Genomic DNA, 25,540 nt, shown 5'->3' with positions numbered 1-25,540 from the left:
AGCCTGACAGGCTACAGTCCAACAGTCGGACACATGGCTCATAAAGAATAGGATACACTGAGCGACTAACCACAGCACAACTGAAGCTTCGATTAAACAGTGCCCTATATGAGGATATATGAGATGCCAAAATTTCTCTAGCATACTGTCAAAAAGTGATTGTTAATTTTTAACATGCTGAAATATCACTTGGAGATTTGGTTAAACAGTTTCCTGGGCCCTAGAGCCAGAAATTCGGATCTAGTAGGTTGAGGGGGACCTTGAATTTTCATATCTAACAAGCTCAGGGGTGATGCCACTGCATCTGGCACAAGGACCTGAAAACAAGTGAAAGTGAAATCACTCAGTCTTGTCCTACTCTTTGCAACCCTGTGGACTGTAGCCCACCAGGCTCCTCCGTCCATGGGATTCTCCAGGCAAGAATACTGGAGTGGGTTGCCATTTCCTTCTCCAGGGGATCTTCCCAACCCAGGGATCGAACCCAGGTCTCCCGCATTGCAGGCAGACGTTTTAACCTCTGAGCCACCTAGAACCTATTAATCCTTACACCTGGAGTGAAAGTGAAAGTCTGACTCTTTGCAGCCCCACGGACTATACAGTCCATGGAATTCTCCAGGCCAGAATATTGGAGTGGGTAGCCTTTCCCTTCTCCAGGGGATCTTCCCAACCCAGGGGTCAAACCCAGCTCTCCCATATCACAGGTGAATCCTTTACCAGCTGAGCCACAAGGGAAGCCCTGCACTTGAGCACTACTAGAAAAGAATGTGAAGGCTCAGGGGGAAAGGAATATTGGAGTATATCTCTTACATGCAATCTGCTGGACCACCTCTTAGTATAACTTGGTTTTAGGCATGTTAGATAAGAGATGTCCTAGAGCAGCTAGAAATAAGATACTGGAATACAGAGAACACATTTATGGAATTTTTACAGAGAGATCATGAAACTACCTCAAACAACATCTCACTGATAGAATCTTAGATGGAAAACTAAAACTTTTCTGCTGAGCAGGCCCACCACCAGAGTGGACCACCATGTCAGAGGAGTCCAAGATTCTATACTAAAGTTTCCTCAGCTAGTTTTTCATGATTTCTTCTTTAACGAGCCTTTCAGGCATTTTTTTCCTAATTGCCCTCCTCCATGAAATTTTAATGTCACAGATAAACTGGCACGTGTACTGTGTTAATGTATAGCTGTGATGTGTGTGTGTGTGTGTGCGCACACGTGTGCATGCATGCCAAGTTCCTTCAGCTATGTCTGACTCTTTGAGCCACCATAGACTGTGGCCCACCAGGCCCCTCTGTCCATGGAATTCTCCAGGCAAAAATACTGGAGTGGGTTGCCACTTCCTCCTCCAGGGGATCTGCCCAATCAAATCTGCATCTCCTGCGTCTCCTGCATCGCAGGCGGATTCTTTACCAGATTCTTTATACATATCCCGGCGTATCTCATTTATTGCACTTTGAAGATATACTACATCTTCATAAATTGAAGGTCTGTGGCAACTTTGCAGTGAGAAAGTCTATCGGTGCCATTTTTCCAATGGCATTTGTTTACTTTGTGTCTCTATGACACATTTTGCTAATTCTCAGAACATTTCCAATTTTTTCAGTATCATTGTATTTGTTATGGTGATCTGTGATCAGAGATCTTTGATGTTACTAGTATGACTGAAGACTCAGATGATGGTTTGTATTTTTTAGCAATAAAACATTTTTTAATTAAGATATGTATATTGATTTTTCAGATATAATGCTATTATTGCATACTTAATAGAGTACAGCATAGTGTAAAAACAACTTTTACATGCGTTGGGAAATCAAAATATTTGTGTAACTCGCTTTAATGAGACAGTCACTTTATGCTGTAGCCCAGAATCAAACCCACAATATCTCTAAAGTCTGTGAATAAAGATTTTTTTCACCCCTTGAGAACCAGTTTTTACATTTATTTGGGAATGTACATTCTAGACCCAGATCCACCATTATCTTGTTAGGTTTTCTTAAGCTTACAATCATTTCTGGATCTTAGTTTACTCCTTACAATCTGATCAGGAAGTATGAGACAATTCTCAGGATTTCTCCAATGTTCTGCACCTCCATGGATACTATTCTATTAATGGTCTTCCCCTTTGACCCATATACAGTATCTGGTTGCATCTGTGTGAGGTAGACACTGAAAAGTTGCCAGTAAAATGAGAATGAAAATGAGCTACATTTTCCCTTAGTCTGGCATCAATGTTGCTTTCGAGTCCTCAGTCAGACTAAAGCAGATAGCTTAGTTTATTCCATGCTGGGAAGCTCAGGACAGTCTGATAATTTGCCAGCCCAGATTTAGAACCTATCACCAACCTTGGAGTTCAAACTATTTTCTCCTCTCCTGAGTCCCATGTGGATTAGAACAGCCACATTATTCAGTTCTTCTCCCATTTTTTAATTGGGCTGCTGTTGTGTTTTGTTTTTGATGTTGAGTTGTATGAGCTCTTTATATATGTTGAGTATTAACCCCTTATGTCCTTTACAAATATTTTTTCCCATTGAGTAAGTTAGGGCTTCCCTGGTGGCTCAGACAGTAAAGAATATGCCTGCAATGCAGGAGACCCAGGTTCAATCCCTGGGTCAGAAAGATCCCCTGAATGACAACCCACTCCAGTATTCTTGCCTGGAGAATTCCACTGACAAAGGAAGGGCCTGGTGGGCTATAGTCCATGGAGTCATAAAGAGTTGGACACTACTGAACAAATAAGACACAACACACATACATTAAGTAAGTTACCTGTTTTGTCCATAGTTTCCTTTACTATGCAAAAGCTTTTAAGTTTAATTAGGTCCCACTTTAATATTTTTGCTTTTGTTTCTTTTACTTTAGGAGACAGATCCAAAAAATATTACTGTGATTTATGTCAAAGGGTGTTCTGCCTGTTTTAGTAGTCTTATATTTGGGTCTTCAATCCGTTTTGAGTTCATTTTTGTGTATGGTGTTAGAGAATGTTCTATTTCATTCTTTTACATGTAGCTGCCCAGTTTTCCCATTTTTCCAGGGGACCTGCAGATGGCCACTGGGCACCTGAAAAGATGCTCAACGTCGCTGATCATCAGGGAAATGCAAAACCAAACCACAATGACGTCACCTCCCACCTGTCAGAGTGTCTATCATTAAAAAGAACACAAACGACAGATGTTGGCAAGGATGTGGGGAAAAAGTGAACTCTCATACTGTTGGTGGGAATGGAAATTGGTGTAGCCACTGTGGAAAACAGAATGGAGGTTCCTCAAAAAAACTGAACAAAGGACTACTATATGACCCAGAATTTCCACTCCTTGGGAGATATTTGGGGGAAAAAAAAAACATAAATGCTAATTTGAAAAGATACATACACCCGTGTTCATAGCAGCATTACTTACAATTGCCGAAGTATGGACGCCTCCATCAACAGATGAACAGTAACCCGATCCAATATTCTTGCCTGGAAAATTCCATAGACAGAGGAGCCTGGCAGGCTACATACGGTCCATGAAGCTGCAAAGAGTGGGACACGCTGAGCACAGTGTACGTACATAAGAATTAGTGACTAATGACTTTTTCTGTTATCTGTCCTACAGCGCCAAGGTCTTAGAATCAGAGACCTTACAATGGAACCCTTCATACTGAGTTTTCTCTACTTCACCCACATTTGTAGCTCTTCCTGTATCCTGCCTCTAAATTAATGGTGCAATTATCCAGCCGATCTCACTCCATTCAACAGAGGGATTATGTTGAGTGCCTCCCTCATCCTTATCAGCTACATTCAATCAGTCATTAAAACCTGTAAATTCCTCCTTACTCTCACCTCTGTCATAAACCCCCTCTCTGTCGCTCTACTGCCTCAATTCCAACGTTGGTCACTTTTGCTTAAACAATTGCAATAGATTCCTAGCTGGTTTCTAAATCAATAAAACCTCTCCCACTCCACACTAAGCATATCTTCCCAGTGATATGACTAGGTAACTCGCCTTCCTTAAAACACTTAACATCTTTGGAAACAATACTAGGCTAAAGATTATTCATGATCTGTTCACAATCAATCTCAAGTGAAAGATTTCTCTACAGTATTTTCCTGCCATTTTCAGGGTAAAGAAACAAGAACTGTGAGTTGCCAGTTTTACTACCCACATAAAACGCAAATCTTTTGTGTCAAGATTTACATGGTTAGAGAATTATAAATCACAATTAACAATAGCTTAGATAAGGTTCATAAATTTTACATGTTGTTAAATCACCTTTATCGAAATACCACCCCTCTAGTGTTTTACGCAGCTTTATTTTTCTTCTTAGTGAAGTTGCTCAGTCGTGTCCGACTCTTTGCGACCCTATGGGCTGTAGCCTACCAAGCTCCTCAGTCCATGGGATTGTCCAGGCAAGAGTCTACTGGAGTGCGTTGCCATTTCCTTCTCCAGGGGATCTTCCCGACCCAGGGATCGATCCCTGGTCTCCCGCATTGTAGGCAGACGCTTTACCCTCTGAGCTACCAGGGAAGCTTGTACTTCTTACTACTTATCACTAACAAATATTTTGTCAGTTTTTCGTCTCCACCAGAGTAAACGCCACAGTACCTTTGTTTTGCCAAAACAACGGAACAATGTTATCTTTTATTTGTATGGATCCCTAGTACAGAGCTTGGTACAAAGTTAGCCTCAGTAAATATTTAATGCGTAAATGGATAGGAGAAAAAGTCTTCCTCGCGTAACCAGAAAAAAAGGCTTTTCAATTTACAAATTATCTGAATAGGAGCAGTTCTCAGAACAACCCTGGATAAGAGGCAGAGCCTGTTGTACCAACCTATTACTCAAGTATTCGCTGAACCTTGAACATAGATCGTAAGTCACAAAACAATGAAATAAACTTCTAAAAATCCGCCTGTTCGCTCTCCGACCTTGTGTGACTCACACCCTTTCGTACATTTCACATCGTACCCAAGAAACCGGTTGGCTCCGGTCTGAAACTCCCAATTTGGCACACTATCTCGCAATACGTTGAGAAGGCGCAAAAACGCAACAAAGGGAAAGAAACGCGGCCAAAGAATAATTTTTAGTTCTCATACTATCCTTTTATTCCTGCCGTTAAGAACGAAAGAACGTTCCACTGTCCTCCGCAAAGACGGCTGAAACGCCCTCTCCGCCCACACCCACAATGGACGTTGACTGTGACGCTCTCCACCGCGCTCCACTGGCCCCGCCCCCTAACCCGGAACCCCTCCTTCCTACTATGCCCACCCTTCCGTTAGGACTCCGCTCATGATTGGCTGTCCGCCGTAGTGTTTGCCGCTTCCCCGGATGCTGCGTCACGCAGTGAGCTAAAGAGACTGCGCGCACAGTCAGCAAGAGGTGGGCGGAGGGAGCGGGAGGTTTGGGTGCTTGAGTTTCACCGGCCCGGAAGGGGAACTGCGCGCTAGAGGTGTCCAGGGACTGAGGTACGGCTCCCCCGGGCCTGCAGGTACCGCCATACTCTGTACCACTGACTGGCGGCCCTCTGGGGCCGCTGCCGACGTGTGGGGAAGGTCGGAGGCTGCGGCGCTGCAGACTGCGTCACGGCCTGGCGGCCCGTCAGGTTTCTCCTGCAGGTGACCCAGTGGAGGAGGTGGCGGCTGCGGGACCTGGGGTAGGCGGGCAGGGGCTTGTCCTCTCTGCCCTCTTCTCGGGCAGCGAGGTGCTGATTCATTTTCGCGGCCTGGCGGCCCAGCCGCCGCCCTAGTAGATAAGGGGATCCCGAGTCTGCTGTGTTGTAGAAGTGGTGCGACTTTTGCTGCCCGGCTCTCATCCGAGTCTTGTGATAAGGGTGAACTTTTTCTGAGGACCAAGCGCCTGAGCTCATGAATGTGCACGGAAGCGTAAGGGCTCGGTAACATTACCCATTCTGGTAGCTAAGGCACCTGAGTTTCAGAGAACAAACCTGTGCACGAGGCCGCTTTTTTCTTATGGTAGAAGCAGAATTGCCACCTTGGAAGCCACTGAACTGGCGTGCCTTTGTAGGTGTGTTGAGGACTGAGAGGCACAGCAACTTTAGGCTGAGATGATGTAATGGCGTGAAAGTGCTAGAATGACATGGTATTTTCCCAAAGGATATTTGTCAGTGTTGTGTACGTCGCAGATCCCGTGACAGATCTGGAAATATACTTAGATATTTAAAAGCAAGGATTCTTAGCTTTCTTCTAGGGGTTAAATAATTAGAACAGGAGTTAGACCTAGAAGTCTACCTTTTTAAGATACATCCCAGGTGGTTTCAGTACCTTGAATATTTTTATGTTTTGTTTCCAAGGGAAGTAGTACTAAGTATGGTCTTCCCAGGTGGCTCAGTGATGAAATATCTGCCTACCAATGCAGGAACCTCAGGCTCAGTCTCTGGGTGGGGAAGATCCTCTGGAGAAGGATATGGCAGCCTACTCCAGTATTCTTGCCTAGGAAATCCAGGACAGAGGAGCCTGGCATGCTGCAGTCCATGGGGTTGAAAAGACTTAACCAACTTGGACTTAACCAACTAAACAACAACACTTGGCATGTTTGGTTTCCACTGATGTTTTTTATAGCCCTGAAAAGTAATATGACCTTGAAGAGTTAATAATTTCTTGTTTGGATGACATTTTTCCTCTGCTCAAAGTTACTATTAGCTCTCTTCTATAATTTCCCGCTGAATACTGGTATGAATCTTCAGCCAAAACTACATTTATAAAATCCATCACACACCCTTTTACTTCTCTACTAGCCACATAACTCTAACAAATTATTTCTCTTGTCTCTGTTCCTGTTGAGATTTAAGCCCATTTTGGTGATCTATCTCAAACGTTTTGTAGGATGGATTTCTTGAACTAACAAGAAACAAGCAGAGAATTATTATCGATTTAAAACGTCTCTTGATCTTTTCCACTAGGAAATGACTGGCTTTTATCTCTTCTACGTCCTTCCTTCAGTTGGTTAATGGGTTATTTTTTGTCTGTCTCTAGCATTTCACATCTGCTTGGTAAACCTGGTGCACCACCATGCTGGCCGCAAGACTTGTGTGTCTCCGAGCACTACCTTCCAGGGTTTTCCACCCAGCTTTCACCAAGGCCTCCCCTGTTGTGAAGAATTCCATCACAAAGAATCAATGGCTTTTAACACCCAGCAGGGTAAAGATAATATTTTTATATTGTCTGTCTCTATGCGCCTGGGACCTTTTTTTTTTTTTTTTTTTGACAAAGCATGAAGCTCCCTACTCTATCATTAGTGATTAACTGAAACAGCCCTGAAAAAGCCCCAAATCTGCACTCTCTCCCTATTGGCTTCTTACCATTCTGTTCTGTCCTTATCACATATGAAAAAGAACCCCTATAACTTCTCCTTTACTTACAGCTCTTGGAGTTTCTCATTCAGAGAATTTAGAGTAATTTGTGAAGGATTGAGAACTATATGGTTCAACAAAGAAATCGTGGATCCTATCGTCAAAAGCTTAAGACCCTGGGAATATTACCGGCTGGCCAGTTGCTAACCATGTCATTTCAGCTCTTACTTAGAGAGTGGTAAAATCTGTCAGGTTAAAGAGAAACCCATTTCCTTTTATACTAGATTTCTGCTCTAGCATTCAGATTAGGAGTATAAGTTTTAAAATGTGAGGTAGACAGAAATGTACAGAAGCTAAGAGAGACAACTTTTTTCTTCTTAAATTAACTGTTTCACTGTTGGAAAAGCTGAAATACAAGTAGAAGTCCTCTCTCCCTTTGGCTTTGTGTTGAGGGAAGAATTGAGCCCATTTCCCAGAAGAGAAATGTAGTTAATACTTATTGAATGCATATCTTTTAAAAGTTAATGTTTAAAATGATAAATCTAGAGGTTTAAATAAAATTCATAGTTTATGAAATAAGTAATTCAGAAACTTGAACTCATTGTAATGAATTAGTGAGTCACTTCAAAGCTAGAGCACAGGTAGGGTCTACATTTAATTTTTTAAAGATTAGCTAACCTTCATTCATAGTGAAGTTACACACATAGAAAGTATCGAGTTACTTTTTAGAGAGTTATCTAGAGTATCGAGATCCTCTTTTATTGTTAACATTCTTTTATGTGGGTGGTATGTGTTTTTGTTTTCATTTATGTCAGGAATATGCTACCAAGACAAGAATTGGGATTCGACGTGGAAAAACAACCCAAGAACTCAAGGAGGCAGCTTTGGAACCATCGGTGGAAAAAATATTTAAAAGTAGGTGGCAGCCTTTAGTAAACTCTTAAGAGGCCCGTGAACAACCTCCTTAAAATGTGTGCAAACTGGTGCATATGTGCATCTTGTGAGAAGAAGGGCAGTCATCGTCAGGGATCTGATGACCCTGGAAAGACTGCTACTTGGTTCTGGGCTCAGTGGTTCCCAGTCTGATTTCTTCCAGAAAAAAATTTTACTTTCGCCATTTTTTTTAAAGGATTATTAGTTATTATGCTGTAATCTGAAAGTTATAATCTGTTAATGAAGTTCATATGAAGTTGTGTAGACTCTTTCTCAGACATAATATTTGTATGTTTCAGGCCAAGAGTAAATCACCGAAACGTAGGTGTTAATGGTTGTTCAAGAAGGGCCCATTTGGGGCCTCTCAGGAAGCAATACCTTAATGAAGTCAGTTTAGTTCACAGCTTGGCAACCTCAGAATTTTGATTGGTCATCTACCCAAAGTCAAAGAACACTACTTAACACCCTTGCAAAAGGTTAATACCTATCTTCCCTGACTTAAAATGGGGTTACATCTTGATAAACGCAACATAAGTTGAGGATGTTTTGAAGTTCAGGATACACTTAATATACCTAACCTTCCGAATATCATAGCTTAGCCTAGCCTACCTTAAATGTGTTGAGAAAACATAACATTTGCCTAAAGTTGGGCAAAACTGTTTTATACAGTGTTGGCTCCTTTCTGTGAGTTGTTGAATCCTGAAGGTGAAAAACAGACTTGCTGGGTGAGAGCAGAATGGTTATAAGTGTATGGGTGGTTTACCCGCACAATCAACTGGCTGACCAGGCACTGTGGCTTACTGTCACGGCCCCGCATCACAGGAAACTGTTATATTGCGTATCAGTAACCCAGGCAAAGATCAAACTTTAAAGTGCAGTTTCTACTTGAATGCATATTGTTTTTGCATCTTTGTAAAGTTGAAAAATCTTAAGTTGGGGACCATCTGTATGCAAATGGGAGAGAGCCCTATGTGGCATTCCTCAGGGCATTTCTGCTGGTCAGTTGGCCCTAGAAACCAAATTATATGAGTCATCTCAGTGCATAGTAACATTCTTAGTGCACAGACTTTGACTAAAGGGAGTAAGAGGCTCTTTGTTAATCTCTCCATCTGGTTAAGAGTTGATAAATTGTTTCTTTCTCAGTACTCTTGAAAACAAGAGCACCCTCTTCCTTGATTCAGCTGCATAAACACTAATTACCTTTTTCTTTGGTTATTTTTTTCTTGATTATCTTTGTTAATAGTACTGTATAACATTTGACTGAAAATGTTCTCATCTTTCTAAGAGTGCCATGAGAATATACATCTCTTATGAATAAAATAGTGTGTATCACAGAAGTACCCCTGCATCTGCAGATAACACTGCATCCCCAGATTTTGTTAGAGTGGAATTACAGATGAATTAAGTCTGATCATGTCAGTCAAGATGACAGTATCAATGTGCATCTCCTGTGTTCCGCAGTTGATCAGATGGGAAGGTGGTTTATTGCTGGAGGGGCTGCAGTTGGTCTTGGAGCTTTGTGCTACTATGGATTGGGAATGTCTAATGAGATTGGAGCTATTGAAAAAGCTGTGTAAGTAAATTGTTCCCAAACAAGTCTGGCCTTAAAGCTTGCAGTTTTCTTCTCATCTTTATCTTTTGCCACTTTTGGAGTCTTTTATGTCCAGTGTTCCAACTGTGTGGAGATACGCATGAATAATAACAATCTATTTCCTTGCCCCCTATTTATTCAAAGTAAATAGAAATCTTTACCACAGTTATATGTGTTTAAGCAAGGAGAAAATGTGTTGTTTTGTATATATGCCAAGTGCTTATATGTATTTTGTTACTTTTTATTGTAACTCCAACATACACATCATTTCCTAGATAATGGAATAAAATTTAGAGCAATAAAATGCTCTAAATTATCCAGGTCTCCCAGCCAGTAAATGATTCAACCAAGATTCACATTCATAATCCTATAAATTAATCATGTTGTGTTTCTTACAGAATTTGGCCTCAGTATGTGAAGGATAGAATTCATTCCACTTACATGTACTTAGCAGGAAGTATTGGTTTAACAGCTTTGTCTGCCATGGCAGTGAGCAGAACTCCTGCTCTGATGAACTTCATGATGAGAGGCTCTTGGATAGTAAGTCAGCTTGTTTTTGTTTTCCTTTCCCACTAAATAGCAAAAGGTTACCTGAAAACTATTGGAGGGAGGGGTATTAAGTGGAAAGAATACCTTACTGTATATGTTTTTGTTCAGGTAATATATGAATTGTGGATACAGCTGAACAAAGTAGGATATACATTCTTAGGCAAGTCGGGTATTATTCCATGTTGAATATGTATTTTAGTAGCAGTAAAGGTGTTGGAACTTAAACTTACAGGGAACATCCTACTTATCTAGTAGCAGATTTAAAACAGCTCTATTTTATAGAAGTTCACTAAAAAATAAGGCAGATGAAAATCCATCTTAGAGATCAAGGAAAATAACTGTCACAAAAACCCAAGCTACTCTAAGAGTAGAATAATACTACTACTGTTACTCTGGATTCTCCTTGAACCTATATAAGGCTTTATATTCAATGAGAGTTTCATTTCAGAGGACAGAGTACAGTTTTGTAAAACAGTTTGGAAAGAGGAGAGAAGGTAGTCACCACAATTGACTTTATAATCCCATTCAAGTGAACTTTGAGTGTTTGAGGTCTGGAGTGTAAAGAAGACACAATTAGAAAGGGTGTGTTTGATTGCCAAGCTGAGGAGAATGCCTAGCAGAGGCCATTGCAGATACTGGAACAGCGAAAGTATGATGTGTATTTGAGCTTTAAGAGCCAACGTGAAAGAGACGAGAAGCAAGTGTACCAGCTGTGTCTCTTCAAGGGCTGAAACGAGGGATGATAGGAGCCCAAATTAAAGCAGTAGTGTGAGACTGGAAAGGAAGGGGAGATGGGGAAGTTGATCTAATACACTTACAGACTTCTCATGGCAAATTCCCACCGATTCTTTCCATTCTTCTCTTGGCAACCCAGATCCCCATGACTTCCAAGTCTGTAATATTTCCACTATACTTTACAAAAGGAGAACCATTTGCAGTTATCTAGCCATTTGGACGCTTGAGTATTAGGGTCTTGCTTCTCAGATGGGTGTAAGAATCCCCTAGCCTCAAGGTTATTGAAGGCATAGAATCAGCGTGTTGCATTCTCATCAGGTATGTCAGTTTTAATGAGGTAAACAGTTTAAAGCAGTGCTTTTATAATAAAGCAAACATGAAAGATTAAAATACACAAGAGTTTAACCCCTAAAATAAGACTTAAAGGAAGTGCTTGAACCATATTCTCAGGTGCCTGTAGGCATAAGATTAGTCTCACCTGCTGTTAGGGCTGCTTAAGTAAAATAGTTTAGAAAGCCAGACAAGGTGCTACAGAGATGAAGAAGCCTTTGGAAGATGACAGGCATACGCATGATGTCAAAGGACAAAGTTTGTGCTTTTCAAACAGTAGAGACATCTGACGCTGCTTACAACAGCCATGGTACCTACTAAGAAAACTTTCTCAAGGAAGTAATCCTTGAATATGTCAGCCAGAAAGGAAGAGAGGTATTTTTTGGCACAATAAACAGAATTAAAGAGGCATGAAACTGGGATGTGTTTGCAGTATACCACTTCAGTGTAGCTGAAGTGTAGAGTATGGGAAGGTAAAGGGCAAAAAATGGACCTGCATCATGAAGGATTTTAAAAGAAAAATACACAATTACGTTAGATATCCTGAAAATGCAGAGATCCATGAAGTAGCTTTTAGTAATTGTTTCTCCATTGGAAGATGTTGGAGTAGAATCCATTGTGCTGTTGGGTATTATGAGTGAAGGCTTTCCCATTCTCAGCAAAAATAGCTGTTCCATTTACCTGTACTTTACCACAGGGTTTGACCATTCAGATGTCCTTGATTCAGGCAGATGAGGCAGATGAGTGAGGCAGGCCTGGTATGTTACACGGGATTATTGGCATCTAGAGAAGTGAAATGAAGTCGCTCAGTTGTGTCCAACTCTTCGTGACCCCATGGACTGTAGCCCACCAGGCTCCTCAGTCCATGGGATTTTCCAGGCATGAATACTGGAGTGGGTTGCCATTTCCTTCTCCAGGGGATCTTCCTTATCCAGGGACCAAACCCAGGTCTCGCACATTGTGGCAGACGCTTTACCATCTGAGCTACCAGGGCATCTAGAGAAAGCCTTCCCAACTAAATGAACTCACTTTTGTTTGTTGGTTTGAATAGTTGGCCAAACAAAATGTCTGCTGCCTAATCTTGCCAAAGGGCTGCAAGTATACAGTTCCTGCCTTAAATTTCCTGAAAATTATCTTTCTTGCATTACAAACATTTCTTTCTTGTGCACACAGAATATATAAATGTGTAACAGTGGAAATCTAACATAGGCAAAGAAGAGTGATGAGGGCCAGCCAATTCAGCAAAACAACTGGGAGGATAGAAACGAAGACTCTTATTTCTCGTCTTTTTCATGTGCTCCTATTTTTCAAGTTTTCATTTAGAGAATAGAGTTTAAGGCAGTGTGCCATATATGTTCTAATTGGTAGATCATGAGTAATTGTTTTTAATGTTAGTGTTATGCCAAAATAAATATAGTCTAAAATAATTGTTCTGGGATTTTTAAAGTGGTTCTGTTACACCTCTGTCTAACAAGAATAAAATTTTTTTTAAGATGTATTTTTACATCTTTATTTATTTGACTGTGGTGGGTCCTTGTTGCTGCACACGGGCTCTCTAGTTGCACATGCGGGGCCCACTCTGCAGTTGCGGTGCGTGGCCTCTCGTTGCTGTGGCCTCTCTTGTTGTGGAGCACAGGCTCTCGGCGTGTGGGCTCGGTAGTTGTGGCTGCTGGGCTCTAGAGCACAGGCCCAGCGTTGTGGTGCACAGGCCTGGTTACCTCGCGGCATGTGGGGCACTCGCAGACCAGGGGTCAAACAGGCGTCCCCCAGCCATTGCAGGGTGGACCACCAGGGAAGCCCAGAACAAAACCTCATTTACTTACAGTTGTCTGCAAAACTTTGTGTATGACAGTAGGGGGCACTCTTGCTAATTTGATCAAACTGAAGTAAGCACAAGGCCTTTTAATGTGCTAGAAAAAGAAAGGATTCTGTTTATTATTCTTCATCTTTTTAAGCATAGTCTATTGGAAGGACTAACTGCACTTGGAACTTGTGGGCTCTACTCTGTTGTTGTGTAAGGATGAGGTTTTCTTAGTAATACATGTCTTTCAGACCATTGGCGCAACCTTCGCAGCCATGATTGGAGCTGGAATGCTGGTACAGTCAATATCATATGAGCAGAGTCCAGGCCCAAAGCACCTTGCTTGGTTACTACATTCTGGTATGTTGTTTTAAAATTGTTATTACACAGTCTTAAGTACCTTTTGGTATTTAAGTCTTAAACTACCTTTTTTGGTGGCTCTTCACAGTTGTAAATGATACACGCACAATTTAATTAAGCCTCTGGTCTACTAAACACAGAGAGTTTCCTGCACTTATTCCTGGTTGTATTATTGCCAGAGCTCCATTCTGGCAAGTTAATGTTTCTGGTACTAAGACCATGGCCAGCCCCAGTGTTACACTCTTCTCTGGCAATAGTCTAGATAGGCAGAGGTTTCTTTTTATGTGTTTTGTCTAATACAAGGAGGATTTCCAGTCTGGTACACATCACTTGAGAATTGTTCTTACTATATATCTTTCAGAAAATAAAAAACTGAAGGTCTCCACCAGGGACAGAAGAGGTAAAAATAAGAGCAGAGGTTTTTGCAGTAGAATATAGGGAAGAAAACAATCAAAAAGATCTTTGGAAATGTACTTCTAATTAGCTGTGCTTCTGTACAGCTAACGTGACACCATTAGCTGGATCGATACTTAGATGGATCTCAACACAAAGCTACTGTAGGCAAGGCAGAGGCTGCCCAACCCTGGTATTCTGGAACAGTTTTAATATTCTTCGAGGTATTTGTAATAGTCTCCTTCATTATGGAACGACACGTGCTTGTTTACATAAAGTATTTTCCATGGCAAGTATCTGCCTCTGGGTTGAGTAAAGAGCCAGCCAGGTGCAGAACCAAAACGCTTCTTAGATGCATGTTCCCTACCACAAAATAAAACAAATTCTATAAGCATTTCCATGACACTTCCAGGGAGAGAGACCGAAATGTTTTTAACATGGGTTAGTACATGGAAATTAGGCTTTGGACACCCAATGTGATGACTCTCCAGTGTGAAATACAGCATTTACACTCATGTGCTGTCTTTAGGGGAATATGAGACAGCATGCCTTCCCAACCTTGGCTTTCAAGTCTCTCTCCCATTAGGTCGTAGGTAATTCAGCCATAGGTATTTTCCATGGAGCTTTACAGGATGGAACTTTAGTGGATGGGAGGGCAGTAATCCCAGTATTTTCCTTTAATACCAGTATCCTGCTTTTAAGAAGAAAATTATTTATAACATAGTATGCATTTGCTGCTTTTTAAAAAAAGTTATTTTAAGCCTTTTCTTCATCTCATTTCTTCCAAATGTGAATGTTATTATAAAGACTTGGTAGACTCAGATCCAAATAATGAGCTACATTGAATTTGACAGAGTTACTAAAATTCTAGACTAGTGTTTATACTTGTGAGTATTGATTATTTGGCTAGAAATGGTGTTACTGTTGTGATTTAGAATTTGGATAGGTATAAGTTTTAGCTTAGGAGTTTTGTGGCTACTGTTAATTAAATAAGGAGAAAACTTTGTAGTCCTATTGTTTAACAGTAAGCTCTAATATGTTCAAAAGGCAGGTTAATTAGAAGCATTTTGCTTTTGGTGGTTATGTAGTAAATGCTTAAGTGCCCACTTGCTCTTTCTCCAGGTGTGATGGGTGCTGTGGTGGCTCCTCTGACGATATTAGGGGGCCCTCTTCTCGTCAGAGCTGCATGGTACACGGCTGGCATTGTGGGGGGTCTCTCCACCGTGGCCATGTGTGCACCCAGTGAGAAGTTTCTGAACATGGGCGCGCCCCTGGGTGTGGGCCTCGGTGTCGTCTTTGTGTCCTCTCTAGGTAAGCCACTATGCTTTGACACTTGGTTCTTGGTGTCCTGAAATCATCTCACATACCCTGGTATTCTAATGGAGAGAATATAGTCAGTGTCACTTTTAAAGTTGATTAAAAGGGATATGCCAGTTTGACTGGATTTACTCCTTTGGCATAATGGCAGACCATTATTACTGGTTTAATCAAATACATCTAAAATGAGAAAGTTGGTCTGGAGAACATGAAAATTGCTCTGATGCAGGAACCTTCCTATTATGTGGGCAGGTGACCCATTGCAGGAATGAGTATAATGGGTTTTGAACTAAATGTATTTAAAATTAGTACACTTACTCAAATGTTTCCTTACCTGTGCAGTATACCAAAGAAAAAGGTTTGTGAGTAATGTTGATTACAAATCCCAGTTACAGAAGAATCCCTTCAAACATTTTTTTTCGCATTTTGATTTCAGGATCGATGTTTCTCCCACCTACCACTGTGGCTGGCGCCACTCTGTACTCAGTGGCAGTCTATGGTGGGCTAGTTCTTTTCAGCATGTTTCTTCTGTATGATACACAGAAAGTAATCAAGCGTGCAGAAGTGGTACCAATGTATGGAGTTCAGAAATACGATCCCATCAATTCGTAAGTAGCCTTGACTGTCTTTTCTTTGTTGCATAAGGCTGTTTGTGTTGGCTTGGCCTGTTTTGTTTTATGACTCTTGGTTTCCAAGGGCTGCTGGAACAAACTGTGTAAACTGGGTGGTTCACAGCAACAGAAGTGTATTCTGTTCCAGAGCCCAGAAGTGTGACATCAGGGCATCATCAGGGCTGGTGCCTTCTGAGGGTTCCAGGGGAGCATCTGGCCCATGCCGCTCTCCTGGCTTCTTGTCGTGAGCAGCCGTCCTTGGCGTTCCTCAGCTTCTGTCGCTCTGACTCTGCTTCTCTGTGCATGTGATGTTCTCGCTGTATCTCTGTCTCATGAGTTCAGTCGCTCAGTCGTGTCCAACTCTTTGCAGCCCCATGGACGGCAGCACACCAGGCTTCCCTGTCCACCACCAACTCCCAGAGCTTGCTCAAACTCATGGCCATTGAGTCGGTGATGCCATCCAGCCATCTCATCCTCTGTTGTCCCCTTCTCCTGCCGTCAGTCTTTCCCAGCATATTATGTCTGTCATAATGATGCCATATTGGACTAAGGTTCACCCTTCTCCAGTATTACCTCTTCTTAATTCACATCCTAATTACATTCACAAAGACCCGAAAATAAGGTCACATTCACAGATAACACAGATTAGGACTTGAACATATCTTTTGAGTTCAGCCTGCAACAATGACTTTGTTGAATTTTAGTATTTTATTGCTATTAATGTTTGGTCTGGTCTCTCTCCTTAGTAAGCCATATGTACATGGAACATTTGATTATATTGCAACTAATTGTGATAAGTAGGTGTGTATTCAGTTGATTCAGAGTATTGTACCTGTTTTTGTTAATTAGCCTTATAAAACTCTTGTCGGTAAGTTATTTTTTAGTTTATATTTAACAGACTTTAAAAGTGAAAAAAAGATATATTAGTCAAGTGTTGTTTTTGGAGAGTGTACATAATTGACTTAGTTTTATATAGAAAAGCCTGTTTTACTAAAAATTGAGAACACTTCAATTTTAAATTTGTTATTAAAAATTGAAAATTCCATTTCGGAAATATTCAGCTTACGTGCTGATGTTAAGTGTTGTATAATGATGGTGTTCCTTTCCTTGGTGTCTCCACCAAAGTAAATTATTTAAGTAATTGCCGTGAGTTTCACAGTGTCTATGACATTTCTAAAAGTAACTTATTTTTCTTTATTTAAAACTTAATATAATGATTTTTTTTTAAGTGTTCCTATAATGCTTACAGATTGTAGCAAGTTTCTTTGGAGGTGATGTGGGGAGGCAATGAGGAAGTGTATTATATTTTAAAATGCCAGACTTGTGTCTAACGCATTTTTGTAAAGTTGTTTCTTTGGTCTTGTTTTGATTAGTTCATTGTCTATCACCCTTTCTTTTCTTTTTTTTTTTAACAAAATAACTGCACTCAAAGAGTACCAGAGAATATAAAGATTTTTTAAAACTGCCCTTCAACAAAGATTAATCTGCCAAAAGAAAATCTTGACAGTTTGCTAGTCTAGGACTTCCTTTTTTGTTGTTTAGTCGCCAAGTAGTGTCCCGACTCTCTTGCAGCCCCACCAGCTATAGCCTGCCAGGCTCCTCTCCCCCTGGGATATCCCAGGCAAGAATACTGGAGTGGGTTGCCATTTCCTTCTCTAGGCAGTCTTCCAGACCTAAGGATAGAACCCAAATCTCATGCATTAGCAGACAGATTCTTTACCATTGAGCCACCAGGGAAGCCCAGGGTTTCTTTAGTTGACATGTTTTAAAAAATTTCCATTTCATATACCTAGGACACATAGTCAGTATCACTCTTTCTCTACTTGATTAAGGAATAGTTTTTGTCATTGTTATAAGAACTGCATCATATTTAACGGACCTAATTTCTTTTCTAGGATGCTGGGAATCTACATGGATACATTAAACATATTTATGCGTGTTGCCAGTATTCTGGCAACTGGAGGCAACAGGAAGAAGTGAAGTGACTCGGCTTCTGACATCCTCAATACATCAGATATCTGGCTTGTTTAATAGGGGCAGATATTCATTAAATAGTTTGTACACGCAGCTTTCGTTGAAGTTTAGAAGATAAGAACTTGCCATCGTGTTTGAGACGCTCCAGGGCTGTGACGATTTGGTTCTGCTTTTCTCCTGGAGAATAAATTCAGTAGTCCTCTTCCAGATAGCACGTGCATTTTCAGTTCTTGTGTCTGAGTAATTCTAAAACGTTCAAATGATTGTGAAAACCAAGGTTGGTTTTGCAGGAATTTGAGTGTTTTATCTATTTTAAAATTTATTTGGTTTAGTGAAAGTTCACATACTTGTGTACCTGCAGTTTCCTTTTTGGAATGTGGAATATTAACAAGTAATGTCATAAGTGATGAAAGGATTTGGTGAAGGGACCAGAGAGAAGCAAAGGGCACCTGTGGTGTTTCTTTGAACGCTCAGCACTGAGGTGATGGCGGCAGGCAAGTCACGGAGTCTGCACGTTGGGAAAGAAGGCGTGGCTGCATCTCTGCTGAGCCTGCCAGACACGCTGAGCAGATAACAAAGACATGATTCTCCAGGCTCTCATTACAGTACAGATGTGATCATGTTTGACTTCCTGTTGTCTCACACTGTTAGGAGAGTTCAAAATGCTAACCACATGGAGAATTCCTGTTATAACCTGTATGTTGTAAGTCTTACTTTTGAATCACCTGAAACAAAAAATATCTTTAAAACACTCAGGAAAAAATACTCAAAGCATGAATCTTATTGCATCTTTAAGTATACAAATAGTATGTGCATAATTGCTGAAAAATTTTGCAAATATATGGAGATGCTTAAAGAAATGCATGCTTGCCTTTCTCATTTCTTCAAGCTTTAAAGCTCTTATCAGAAAAACCTGTTTGTGATTTATACTTGAGATTATGGAAGTTTTTCCCTTTGATTTGATTTCTTGCATTCAAAAAGGAAGGCAAAGTGAGGCTTTTTACATGAACTGTATCGATCAAAAATGTAATGGAGAAAACACCTCATTAGAGTTTCCCCTGCCAGAATTTTCCTTCCCCATAGACCGTTATCTTGTGCTCTTTTTAAGTTTTTTGATACAGAAGAGTTATTTCTGGAAGTTCTTAGGAATGAGAATAGTGTATGATTTTTGAGATGGTCTATCAACAAATATTTATTATAGTAATCCAGAAAACTTCTAACCACCTCACTTGAGGATGTTTATTTCTGAATAATAAAGGTTCTAGTCAGATGGTGATTGGTCTGTAATTTTTCCAGCTGAACCATATGCCTACCATTGAACAGGGGTTTTGTTCGAGAAAGCAAGTGACTCTTACTGACATAGTATATAGAGGAGTAATTGTTTAGTCGCTAAATCATGTCCAACTCTTTGTGACCCTGTGGACTGTAGGTCACCAGGCTCAGCTGTCTGTGGGATTTTCCAGGCAGCAGTACTGGAGTGGGTTGCCATTTCCTTCTCCAGGGGACCTTCCTGACCCAGAGATCAAACTTGCGTCTTTCTACATGGGCAGCTGGATTCTTGACCATTGAGCTACAGTATGTCATGATTATAATCATGGTACTTCGAGCTGCTGCTGCTGCTGCTAAGTCACTTCAGTTGTGTCCAACTCTGTGACCCCAGAGACGGAAGCCCACCAGGCTCCCCCATCCCTGGGATTCTCCAGGCAAGAACACTGGAGTGGGTTGCCATTTCCTTCTCCAGTGCATGAAAGGGAAAAGTGAAAGTGAAGTCGCTCAGTCTTGTCCAACTCTTAGCGACCCCATGGACTGCAGCCCATTGGGCTCTTCCATCCATGGGATTTTCCAGCCAAGAGTACTGGAGTGGGGTGCCATTGCCTTCTGCAGCTAGACTGCATTTATTTGAACCCTAGCTCTTCTATTTATTCCTTTTGTAACTGCAGGCAAATTATTTCACCTTTCCCCCCCCATTTCCTCATCTGTAAAACGAAGATGACAACAGAACCAGCTCGTAGGGTTAAGATGAAATGTACAGGCACTTAGTGAAACTGTCTAAGCTTTACCTGCTGTTGCCGGCTGGTTTTGAAGGGTTTTTTTTTTTTTTCTTAAGAAAGGTCTGTGAAACCTGTATTTGTTTTCCCTTGTCTACCTTGGTCTTAAAGTGTAATCTTATAGGTTGTGTTGTTTCAGAATTTACAGTTTATATTAAGTTTGCATGGTATACACAATGCAAAATGATGTGTCTCTACACTGCGTATCAGGCAAAAGCTTATCTAGAAAATCGGGGGAGGGGTTCATTTTATTGTAGATAATGAAGACTTCAATATAAAGTGAGATATAAAATATGGATACTTTAAAATAGTAGGTCTAAAATGATAACAGAAAATCTCTAGTTCTCTGGCTCCTGTTAACATACCACTGGGTTTTTTTTTTCCCCTTCACATGACTCACAGCAAAGAGTGGAGACCTACTGATTGATAGGCTTTAGGGGGAAAAAAATGTTTCTCATTTTCTAAAACATCCGAAGTGTTAGAGCATAACTGAGATACATGATTTTAGAAAACCACACAAAATAATAAAGGCCTGTTTGGTTTGCTTAGAATGTTATCTAATGAACATTCAGAGGGCGTGAATAGAGCAGACACCATGCTAACTGGACCCAGGGGAGACAATAATAAGTGGAAATTGCTTTCTAAAGCACAGCAATCTCATGTAAGAACAACCATAGTCTATTGTGATGAATGTTACAAGAGAAGTGAACAAAGTGTGTTTCTAAGATGTCCAAGGAGGAAGTCCTCAAGAGTAAACATAGTTACAGCACATAAAAAAGGTAGGGCATTTTACACAGCAGCAACACAGTGGAGTCAGGGCAGAGACATGGGAGATGGCGAGATGTGAAGCCCGATTTCCTGCTCACAGCTGGTAGTGAGTGCTGGGCCTAGAGCCCTGGACTTTCGTGAGTATTTTATGTGCATTTTAATTGTTAGGATCTGGGAAGAAAGGCATGTTTTCCTTAAAATTGTTCATCTGTGAGGGATGTATCCCAATTAAAGTCTCTGAAGTTGAATACACCCAAGATCTGTATGTATCATTCGAATAGGGTAGGAGGAATTAATAGCTAATGATTGAAATTTTTCTGTGTTGTATGCTATCCTTTGTGTGATCATAACATTCCTTTGAGCCAAGCACTGCTTGCCCCATTTTGCAGAGGAGTAAACCAAAGCCCACAGGCTTAGTCTTTGCACAAGGTCATAGCTGGGAAAAACAAAGCGGCAGAGTTGACCAGTTATACTGGTAAGTTTGTGATGGATGCCGTAGAACTGAAGTCCTCTTTGAGAATCAAAAACTCTGTACCAGTTAAATAGGTTGAGGTTTAGCTGCAAAGACTAATACCTAGAACGTTAGAATTTTAGTGTTTATCAAAAGGCATTGATATCATTGAAGGGTAAATGGATGGTAATCGATGTTTTACTTCCTAGATCCTATTATATAGAGGACCAGAAGCTCTTGTACTGCCCAGGCCACTTGGAGCTACAAAGCAAGCCGTTTATTTAAGGTTGATGTAATCAGTAAGATGAAATCCTCCTTATTAAATGTATTCAGTTTCACTAGCACTCAAAATGGAAGCTGTTTTCAGGAAAAGATGAAAGTTATGATCTTGAGTTTGTATTTTTTGAAGCAGCTCAGAAAGATGGAGAAAGTGCGCTCAGTATTATTAACACTTGAAAATAGTAAAAGGAGCGTTTTTGTGTCTGTAGCAAAGATGAAATAAGTGAAAAGCCCAATGGGGGAAGGAGGTTTATACTCTTAGCTGGTACTAGGCAGGGCTGCTGCCAGTTAGCACACGGCAGGCCCGGCACAGTGTGCTCCCTGCAGCCTCAGCATTCCACTCGGCTTTGCTCGTAGCTTGCGTTGCTTCCTGTCTAGTGGACTATCAGCCCTCCAAAAGGGTCCTCTCAGTCCTCTGCCGTCAACTGAGAAGTTGTGTTGCAACCTTGCTGGCTACAGTTGGAAGCCTTTGGGTCGGAGAGGGGAGGGTCTCTGTGACTACACCCAGAAATACAGCATTGATTTTTTTCTGGCAGGACCAACCTGACATTCATTCTCATAACTGGGCAAATTCAGACAATTTTTAAATATTTAAATGCTTTCCACTAAGCACTTGGTAAAATCTGCCTGATGACCAGTAAGCGTGATGTCGGGTGACCATCCTTCCAGCCTAACCTTCCACGTGCCTGGGAAAGGTGGACCGCCCACCTGTGCACCCCAGGGCGGTTTTACATAGCATCACAGGGCTTGGTAACCTGAGGGTCTAATGATGATCTCCTAGGAGGTGTCGTGTCTTGATATATTAGCATGTTAGTCATGCTACCTGCTCTCAGATGCAGTATTTTTCACACTTTCTGAAACGTGTATTTGATTTTGTAATTTTTTTCCCCACAAAACCAAACAGCTTATCTTTAAATCAGTGGCATCTTAGAATTGAAGAAATAATGGTAGTTCTAAATGATTTGTTTTCTATTTCTCATAGTTCATTGTCCTGTAAGAACAGGGATCTGATGATTCAGAGGGAATCTTCCACAAGAAAAGTAAGAACAACCTAGCCCCACCCAGTCATGTACTTAACACAGGCTGAATGGACTGATTTCCCAGCAATGCAGAATGACTTCTGAACAGAAAGGCCAGTGGTGGCTGAGAAAGAAAGCTTTTGTGCTTTGGTATGATCTGTTCATAAGGAGAGTAGGGAATTAACAAGTTGGGTTGGTTTGGTACTCCCTGAAGTAATGAGCTCCTAGCACCAACTATGGAAACAAGCCAGGATGAAGGAGACCCATTTTTGCCCTCCTGTAAAGCCTGGCTGGAAACTTCTCAGCTGGAAGACAGCATCAAATGGGCAGAGGCAATTGGTGGGGCCAGAAGAGCTCCCAAAGTGAGAGACAGCCACTGTCCCTGGCCCTGGTGACCTTTGAGCAGGGAACGCTGGAGACAAACCTTTACCATTGGTGGGAAATTTCGGGGCTGTACACAACAGCATTAATCTTTACACGTCACTTTTTTAAGAAGTCAGGTGAAGAGAGAGTCACTATTTGGTAGCAAGTTATTAAAATAGGAGAAATGGCAACAAACAAACCAAGGTAATTGTGAAGTAATTATTCAGAAACTACAAAAGCATTATCCAGACTAATCGCTCCAGGAGTTCAGAGAAAGAGACCGATTATGTAAGTGCTCACAAGATGTCCTACGTACCACAGAAGGGTTGGTAGCTGGAGGGAGCCCCCAGCTTTGATAGGAAGGGGCATGTCTGGGGCAGCCTCCACACAAAGCATCGTGGGAAGTATCCTGACCTACTTTGCAGAGAACCCAGTCTCTGCCTGCAAACCAAATGTGTCTGAGCCTAACTGTGTGCTCACATGTTATGTCACCATTGTACTGGGTGCTCCAGAAAAAACAGAAGTGCGATCACGTACCTCATTTAAGTAGAAGAAGCATTTAAAAAAGAAGTTGGGGTCTTCTCTGGCAGTGTAGTGATTAGGACTCTGAGCTTCCACTGCATGGGGCATGGGTTCAGTCCCTGGTTGGGGAACTAAGATCCTGCATGCCCTGAGGCATGTCAAAAAGAAGTTGGAGAAATTATGACAAGGTTTTTATTCTTGTTAATTCTGAGTGGCAGAAAAATGGGCATTTGGAAGGGAAGTGGGGTGTTCAGTATCTATTTCAGTATGTTATATCTGCCCCTCAATAGTTCTAGGGGGCTTCCCTGGTGGCTCAGTGGTAAAGAATCTGCCTGCCAATGGAAGAGACATGGGTTTGATCCCTGGGTCGGGAAGATCTTGATAAGAAAGTGCCAACCCACTCCTGTATTCTTGCCTGGGAAATCCCATGGACAGAGGAACCTGGAGGGCTACAGTCCATGGGGTCCCCAAGAGTCGGATGTGACTTAGCAACCAAATATCACAACAAATAGTTTTTTAGAAAGGAAAGTCCACAGGGAGAGAAAATACACTGAAACACTGAAAGAAGCTTTTCGGATTTTAGACACTTACTGGGAAAGCAGAGCCTCTCTCCACCCTGTGGCCTTTGGCACCATCTCACCTGAGTGGGACTGACCCAGCGCCTTCAAGGCCCTCGGAGCGCCGATGTGCTGTGTCTGCAGTGATGTCAGGGTTGAAGTCTAGCCAAGGACACAGCTCTTGCCTCACCTTAGGCATGCATCTGGTCCTGGCGATGCTAGGTGCGGGGGTGAGAGTAAGGGAAGGTGACACCTCTCTTCTGGGAAGCCTGCTGCCAAACCTGCAAAGCACAGGGGAGATGCTGACAAACAGGATCCATCCCAATCCTACCTGCAATTCTCCAGCTCTGAGCACTGGCAGAAGGGGAACACCTTAGCATCCTCCTCCTCCCTCCCTCCCTCCTCCTCCTCCTCTCCACTGCCCAAGTCACTGGCACCCGTTCTGTGGGTCCTTTCACCCTTCTCCATCAAGGTCCTTATTCGTGAGTGGGTCTGCTATCAGTCATTTAGACCTGAATATCAGTGTGCTTATTTTTTCTTAGCCCTGAATCGTGGCAAGAAAATACAGTCATCATTTCGCACTGAAGCATAGTACATTCTTGAACACAAGTGGGAGGTTGGTATTTCTTGGAGACAGGTTGCTATTGAAAAAAGAAGGGAAAGCTTTGCACTCCACTGCTGGCAGCTGACTGCCTAATGGAACAAAAACATCTTTCCGTATAACACAATGCTTTACCATCCCACTGTCATCGAAGGGATCTCTTCCTCTCCAACTTCAACTACTGTTTTACAGAGGAGCAGAGAAACTGAGGAACAGAGGAGCTGAGCAACTTGTCCAGAGTCATACAGCTTACACACGGCAGGGCTCCGCTTAGAGCCTGGATCACGTGGCTGTAGAGCCTGGGCTTTTCACAAGTGTAGGGGAAGGTAGGGAAACGGCGATGGCAAGAGTCCTGAGTCCCCTGCTCCAGACTAAAACCATATGGTGAGTGTGAAGGGGTGGAGGCGAGAGGCCAGGAACTCCAGTGAGAAAGCAGAAAGCCAAGTCCCATTAGAGACTCAGAGATGGTGGCTTCAAGGTGCTGCAGCACCAGCTTGGAGCGGCCAGAGGATGGGAAAGACAGCGCCTTCCAGTCTCCTTGGGCGGCTTCATGGTGTGGGAGAGGAGATCATTTTCTGGCATGTGCCCATGGAGAGGCCAACAGGCCTGCCAGCAGCCACCAGGGCGAGCCAGGGCAGCCCACAGCCGTGATGGGGGCAGGCAGTGGGAGCGAGGCAAGAGGAGGAGCGGAAGGATTCACAGCATCTTCAAGAACCGAGGGGGCCAGTGAGGGCAAAGGTGGAGGCAGCAGGCCCTAGGTTACCAGTCTTGACCTCAGCAGCAGAGCAACCCAGAGGCAGGCAAGATCCAGTGAGCTGGAGGCTCATGAGGAAGTTCAGATTAGCTGTAAAAACACAGAGAAAGTATCAGCTTTGGGTGCAGTTTGAGGATGGCATGTAAGCTAAACACTTACATTGTGGATTATTTCCACCCAATGAGTTCTTGTGGAACCAGGTCAGGAAAGAACTGCAGCTTTGGAGGCACAAGACCTGGTTCCAAGTGAGAAGTTACCATTACATGTTTAGGCGAAAGGCAATTTTCCTTTCCC

The 25,540-nt window shown here is 42.0% G+C and overlaps 1 protein-coding gene across 2 annotated transcripts; it reads left to right on the top strand.

Moving 5' to 3' along the window:
- The first annotated feature begins 5,241 nt into the window (after positions 1-5,241).
- Positions 5,242-19,158, top strand: GHITM (growth hormone inducible transmembrane protein). 2 transcript variants are annotated; one of them, XM_040242570.1, is made up of 9 exons: positions 5,242-5,446; positions 6,974-7,138; positions 8,106-8,205; positions 9,685-9,796; positions 10,213-10,354; positions 13,481-13,589; positions 15,105-15,293; positions 15,736-15,907; positions 17,806-19,158. In XM_040242570.1, exons 2-9 carry the CDS (start codon positions 7,010-7,012, stop codon positions 17,888-17,890), a joined length of 1,038 nt encoding a protein of 345 aa, XP_040098504.1. In that variant the 5' UTR covers positions 5,242-5,446; positions 6,974-7,009; the 3' UTR covers positions 17,891-19,158. The 2 variants fall into 2 exon arrangements, with proteins under 2 accessions (XP_040098504.1, XP_040098505.1); XM_040242571.1 differs by having other exon boundaries at positions 5,356-5,596; positions 17,806-19,154.
- Positions 19,159-25,540: the final 6,382 nt, after the last annotated feature.

The sequence above is a fragment of the Oryx dammah genome, unplaced genomic scaffold (assembly GCF_014754425.2).
Source record: "Oryx dammah isolate SB20612 unplaced genomic scaffold, SCBI_Odam_1.1 HiC_scaffold_6, whole genome shotgun sequence".
Lineage (NCBI taxonomy): Eukaryota > Metazoa > Chordata > Mammalia > Artiodactyla > Bovidae > Oryx > Oryx dammah.
This window is presented reverse-complemented; position numbering and strand designations above follow the sequence as displayed.